We start from the raw sequence: 5578 nt of genomic DNA on the forward strand, positions 1-5578 counted from the left end.
GGAGGGAGGCGTCCCAAACTTTTTTCCCCAAAGCCCTCGAGGGTCGGCCCCCTCCCCGAGGTCCCCACCTCTTACTCTCCCTCTCTAGAGTGGTGAGAGCGGACGTGCTCATGTCCCCGAGGCTCTAAGTCCGCAGGTGTCCGCGCCCCTCCGTTCTCTCCACGCTCGTATTCCTCATCCCCTCCACAATCGCACATCTGCGTTCCCTCCGGTCCGTCCTCCCCCGCCCCCGCCTCCACTTTCCCCGCAAGTCTGCGTCCCTACCTCTTCTCCACGCACCCCTTGTCCCCTCCTGATTCCACAGCCCCCGTGTACCTGTTCCAATCAAAACCCATGTCCTTGGTCCTACCCACGTCGGAATCTCTCTGCGTCCCCCACGTCTCCACTTTCCCTGTAGGTTCGCGTCCTTACTTCCTCCCTGAGCCTCCAGGTACCCCATGCACGCATCCTCGGGTCCCCCAGAAAGTCACTTGGAGCCAGCTGGTAGTGGGATCCGTTCCTTTATTCTGCCCCCAGGCAGCTGCGGTCATAAGCACACGGGGAATCCACTGATGGCATCTGTGCTCTGCATGATCATGTCCGCCAGCAGAAAGCAGAAGCCTGGCGGGAAGGGGAACGGAGGGCGGGTGGAGCAGGGTGGGTCCTGGGGCAGATGACCAGGAGGGCCCCGGGGACTGGGGTTTGGGGCTCCAAGGGCCCAGAGTGGAGGGTGTTAGGAAGTCCCTGGGAGGGCAGCTGGGAAGTCTCTGCTAGGAGGGGGCTGGGGCCCTCGGGGAAGTCCCCTCTCCACCCTCTTCCGCTGCCCATGTTACCCGCGAGAATACAGAAGGGTAAAGCCAGCCACCCCAAAAAATAGGACCAGGAATAGAAGACATCGTCTTTCCATGCATTCTTCACTGTGTAGACTGTCAGGGCGATCAGCAGAAGCAGGCCTGGGCCCCACCCCGCAGCTAGGTGAGCTTGGCCTGAGGGCTGCACCCAGGCCCCACCCTGACCGCGCCCACCGCCCCCAGCCACGCCCTTCTCGCTCACCCTCCGGCCCCCTTCTTCCCAACCCCGCCCCTGGCCCCTCCCCCTCGAAGCCTGTCCTCCGGAGCCCCGCCCCGCTCCTGGGCTCTCTCTCCCAGGCCCACCCTGTGCCATCTCACCCGAGATAAAGAAGACGGAACACGTGGTCTGACCCCGAGAGTAGCCCTCATTGCACAGAATCCGCAGCCCCATCACGAAGCCCACGAAGCCGCAGCCCGCCGCCAGCACCATGCACCCCCCGGTCACCATCAGCCTGCCTGGGGAGAGCGGACAGCGTCAACAAGCTCCGCTGGCGCCGCTCCTGCCAATCACCCCCACCCGCCGGTTCCGGGCTGGGAGCAGAGTCAGGGGTTTGGATGGGGACTCGGAAGTTACATCATGAGGGGAGGTTAATGTTGCAACAGGGAAGCAGGTCCCAGAGTGGGGGTTCGTGGTGGCCTCTGTCAAGGAGGGGCTGAAGTGGAAAGAGCAGGGGGGTGGGGACGCTGCAGGATGTGGTGTCAGGTGAGGGGGCAGCTGCGGTCAGTGCTGGGGGCTGTCTGTTCACGGGGGGCAGGGGTCTGACAGCTGGGCCGCTGGGCCTCACTATCGCAGGGGATGTTGGAGCAGACGCCCTCGTTACACTCCTGCCAAAGGCCGCTGTGGCCCCCGGAGTAGCGGATCCAGTAGTTGGAGGCACTGGACAGAATGATGAAGAAGTTGGCCAAGAAGCCCAGCGTGGTGCCCCCGCTCTGAAGGCTCCGCTTCACCCCCATGCCGGGGCGACTGCTGCCAAGGACCACGCCTGCAAAGACTGACCCATGCCCCAGTCACCCTCAGGTCCCCGGGACCCCCTCCTGCATGTCCCTCCGTATCCCAGATAGCTACTCCTTCACCCCTGCCTGGGGCTTCTACTTCTGGGGACCCCTCTCAGCGCCCCCCGCCCCCCCCGCCCCAGACCTAAGACAGGCCACCTTCCCCTCAGGCACCACAGCTTAGGAACCTCCCCTCTGTCTGGAGACCTCTGTCCACTAATGGGTGTGCCTTCCTAACACCCCACCTCTGTGCACACCCACCTAAATGACTCACCCTCAGCTCCCTCAGGCTTCTTGGACAGGGCCCAGAGGTGTGAGAGAAGGGAGACTCTGTCTCTATGAGGCAGAATTCCAGAACCCCCCCTCTCCTAGCAGCTGTTTAAAGAGATAACCACTCACCCAGCCATACACACACATACACAGGGGCAGCTCTTCTGGCAAAGTGACAGAGTCAGTGTCAGGTGGCAAGTCCGGGGAAGCCTGAGGGCCTTGACACAGTAGCCCATGTCCTTCTAGAAACTTCCCTTCCCTTGACCTCCAGAAGCTCTCCTGGTCCCCAGCTCTTTGTGCCCTCCCAAGCCCCCAGGCAGCCTCCTGCCCCTCCTCCTCCCTCTGCTTCTCACAGCCTGTTCTCCTGGAGAACTCCAATTGCATCTTCTTACCAGGTGAGTTCCAGGGATGTCTGATGCTCTGAGAGCACCCCAAACCCAATCTCCAGTCTGGGTCCTCATCTGCTTCCTACCATCTCTCAGACCCTGACCCTCAACCACATCCCCACTGAGCTAGGCGTGCGAGCGTGCTGTGGCTCATTCATATCTGACTCTGTGACCGCGTGGACTGTAGCCCACCAGGCTCCTCTGTCCGTGGGACTTTCCAGGCAAGAATACTGGAGTGGGTTGCATTTCCTCCTCCAGGGGATCTTCCTCACCCAGGGATAGAACCAGAGTTTCCTGCATATCCTGCACTGGCAGGCAGATTTTTTTTTTTTTAAACCACTGAGCAACCTGGGAAGCCCCATTGAGCTCAGCATCTTCCACCAAATCAGGGAGGCCCCTGACATCCCACCCAGTTAGTTGGACCACACCCTTGGGCACTATCCTTGTCGCCTTCCTGCTCCTTGCCCTACAAAGCCCTTGGATCCCTGAGTCCAGTTCCTCCTGGACTTATTTACTTCTCTGTTGCACTGGGTCTCCGGTGCTGTGCTCAGGCTTTCTCTAGTTGCCGCGAGCAGGGGCTACACTTTGATGCGGTGTCCTGGCTTCTCACTGCAGTGACTTCTCTTGTAGCAGAGCACAGATTCTAAGCACACGGGCTTCAGGAGTTACAGCGTGCAGGCTCGGTAGTTGTGGCTCGTGGGCCCAGTTGCTCCAAGGCATGTGGAATCTTCCTGGACTGGGGATCGAACCTATGTCCCCTGTATTGGCAGGCAGATTCCTATCCACTTCTCCGCCAGGGAAGTCCTTCCCCCCCGCCCCGAATCTTTCTGGCTCCTCCTTTCCCTCTTGTGCCCTGGCCCCAGTGCAGCCTTGTCCTGTCTCATGTCCCTCCTGTTGGATTGCCAGTCTTTTTTCTGGCCCCTTCTGGCCCCCAGAGTGGAGGGGAGGGCGCAGAGTGGGGGCTTTCTGGCACTCCCCTCCTCCACCCTTAGCTCCCATCACCCTCAAGAGAGAGTCAACTGTGGGCTTAGAGGCACTACTTCTCACCTATCCTCACTTCCTGTCATCCCCTCACATTCGACAGTGGACCACAAAGTGCTGCTCCCCATCTTCTGAGAACTCCCAGCCTCTCCCTGCCTCTACTCGGGGGTCCCTCTGCCTGCATTACCTTCCCGTGGCCCTGGAGAAGTTCCGAAACACAGTCTCCCCAGAAAGCTCACCCCCACACCCCACCTCTCCCGCAGACATAGCCAGTCCTCCTGCCACACCGGCCCTGGGCTCTGCCTACCCCTACGGGACTTGGAGCCCCTGGCAGGCAGGGCCTGGTCTGAGTAACCTCGGCATCCACGGTGGAAGGCCCAGCGGAAAGGAAGCATCCAGGAAAAGCCAGCCGAAGGAGTGGATTTATTAATGAAATGAACAAGGACTGAGGATGAATGCCAGGGTGACTAAATCAGAGAGGGAGCCAAAAGACAAGAACTAAAAGGAGGAAGATACAAGGAAGACCTCCCTGTTGGCCTGGGGATTAAGACTCTGTGCTTCCACTCCAGGGGGAGCAGGTTCAATCCCTGGTCCAGGAAGTTTGCATGCCATGCAGCAAAAAAAAAAGACACAGGGAAGAAAAGAGATGGAAGGACAAAGAAAAGAGACAGCAAGGGCCCTGGGGCCATGCCTGAGCCTAGACTGGTCCCCACACTGGGTGGGAGCTCCTGGAGGGCAGGGCAGGTGGCAGGACTGACTCCCCTCTGCGTGCCCAGCGTCACCCACCATGGAACTGGCATATCATCGGTTTATGTCACAGCTTCATGACCCTTGGAAAAACCAGATCCCGGCAAATTTTTGTTGAATGAATGAAGCCACAAAGGAAGAAGCCTGTGGAGGCTGGGAGTCAGGGCTGGCTGGCTGGAAGGAGAGCCAGTTGTTGTTTTCAGGGTTCCTGATGATGCCTTCAGAGAACTGAGCTCTAAGGCCATCCTGTGGTTCACATAGACTCGTAGCCAGGCCGGTGGGCCGTGCAGTGAGCGCCCAGACTCAGGCCACCTGGGGTAGCAGAGAAAAGTTAGATACTTGCTCCTCTCCTGCTCCCTCAGAGCCCCCAGGCAGCCCCCCCAGGCAGCCCCCCCAGCCCCCACCCCAGCCCCAGCCAGCCCCCCTAGCCAGGCCCCCCAGCCAGCGCCCCCCGAGTCAGCCTCAGAACTCCCCAGCCAGCAATCACAATCACCTGTACAGAGAAAGAGGAGGGTTGAAACCCAGCCCAGGTAGAAGGACCATGAGAAGAAGCTCTGGACCTGGGAGTTTCCAGGCTGGTTCCACCGCTCAATGGTGTAGACCATCATGGCCACTATCAGGGACAGCGCTGGGGACGGAGACACGAGGGTCGGCTCAGCCCCCCTGCAACAGCTCACCAGGTCCCAGCACGCACACCCCTCCCCGCCCCCCAAGCCCAGCACGGAGTCCTCACCTCCAGCAAAGGCCATGAAGGTGGAGACAATGGGGCCACGTCCGGGGGCAGACAGCGAAGGGATGCAGGACATGACCAGAAAGGCCGTGGAGATCAGGCCCCACAGGACGGCCAGGATGCAGAAGCTCTGCGTCACGTGGATGTAACCTGTTCGGAGATGGGACCTCTGACTGCCTGTCCCCGCAGTCCTTTCCCCCCACCTTTCCACCCCCCTCCACCTTACCTGCTACTGAGACTTGATCGCTGCTGGGCCAGAGGCCCGAGTGAGATGAAGACTTGGGCCCCTGGGCCACAAACCAGAAATTCGTGCTCAGAGCCACTAAGAGGGACACCAGGCCCAGGGAGCTGGTGAGGAGGGCCAGGGACCGGCAGGGCTCCATGGGGGTGAAGGTTGGGTTCCTGGGTCCCGGGTGACGATGACGAGGCTGGTGACCTAGATTCCTAGGTCTCTGAGAGAGGAGGAAGCTGTTTCTCCCTCCGCCCCAAACTCCTGGGTCCTCTGGTCTCAAGAAAGAGAAACCAGCAAGCGCTAGAGGTGGCTGGGGGGTGGTCTTTGCTTCTCAACGTCAGACCCGTTCGGTCTCAGCCTGTTCCAGGCAGTTGCTGTGTCACACACCCTGCCTTCCTGGCTTGCATCA

The 5578-nt window shown here is 60.3% G+C and overlaps 2 protein-coding genes across 5 annotated transcripts; both read right to left on the reverse strand.

Annotated features, from left to right (window-relative positions):
- Positions 1-484: 484 nt before the first annotated feature.
- Positions 485-3685, reverse strand: CLDND2 (claudin domain containing 2). Of its 4 annotated transcripts, XM_020900276.2 has the most exons (5): positions 2098-2444; positions 1616-1822; positions 1149-1286; positions 813-932; positions 485-600 (listed from the first exon to the last, which is right to left on the reverse strand). In XM_020900276.2, exons 2-5 carry the CDS (start codon positions 1782-1784, stop codon positions 527-529), a joined length of 501 nt encoding a protein of 166 aa, XP_020755935.2. In that variant the 5' UTR covers positions 1785-1822; positions 2098-2444; the 3' UTR covers positions 485-526. The 4 variants fall into 4 exon arrangements, with proteins under 4 accessions (XP_020755935.2, XP_070306354.1, XP_070306353.1 ...); XM_070450253.1 differs by lacking the exon at positions 2098-2444 and adding an exon at positions 2486-3685 and having other exon boundaries at positions 485-932; XM_070450252.1 differs by having other exon boundaries at positions 485-932; positions 2085-2454.
- Positions 3686-4359: 674 nt separating this feature from the next.
- NKG7 (natural killer cell granule protein 7) lies at positions 4360-5320 on the reverse strand. Its single transcript, XM_020900275.2, has 4 exons — positions 5164-5320; positions 4941-5087; positions 4701-4835; positions 4360-4519 (listed from the first exon to the last, which is right to left on the reverse strand). The coding sequence occupies exons 1-4, from the start codon at positions 5318-5320 to the stop codon at positions 4461-4463; spliced, it is 498 nt and encodes a 165-aa protein (XP_020755934.1). The 3' UTR covers positions 4360-4460.
- Positions 5321-5578: the final 258 nt, after the last annotated feature.

This window comes from Odocoileus virginianus, chromosome 20 (assembly GCF_023699985.2).
Source record: "Odocoileus virginianus isolate 20LAN1187 ecotype Illinois chromosome 20, Ovbor_1.2, whole genome shotgun sequence".
Lineage (NCBI taxonomy): Eukaryota > Metazoa > Chordata > Mammalia > Artiodactyla > Cervidae > Odocoileus > Odocoileus virginianus.

Excerpts from the sequence above, each read along its gene's own strand:
- CLDND2 (XM_070450253.1), bottom strand. The coding sequence starts at position 1,784 with ATGGGGGTGAAGCGGAGCCTTCAGAGCGGGGGCACCACGCTGGGCTTC. Across the intron at positions 1,287-1,615 it reads CTCCAACATCCCCTGCGATA|GCAGGCTGATGGTGACCGGG; the intron begins GTGAGGCCCAGC and ends CGCTCTCCCCAG. Across the intron at positions 933-1,148 it reads TTCCGTCTTCTTTATCTCGG|GCCTGCTTCTGCTGATCGCC; the intron begins GTGAGATGGCAC and ends GGTGGGGCCCAG.
- NKG7 (XM_020900275.2), bottom strand. The coding sequence starts at position 5,320 with ATGGAGCCCTGCCGGTCCCTGGCCCTCCTCACCAGCTCCCTGGGCCTG. Across the intron at positions 5,088-5,163 it reads CGATCAAGTCTCAGTAGCAG|GTTACATCCACGTGACGCAG; the intron begins GTAAGGTGGAGG and ends ATCTCCGAACAG. Across the intron at positions 4,836-4,940 it reads CTTCATGGCCTTTGCTGGAG|CGCTGTCCCTGATAGTGGCC; the intron begins GTGAGGACTCCG and ends CTCCGTCCCCAG.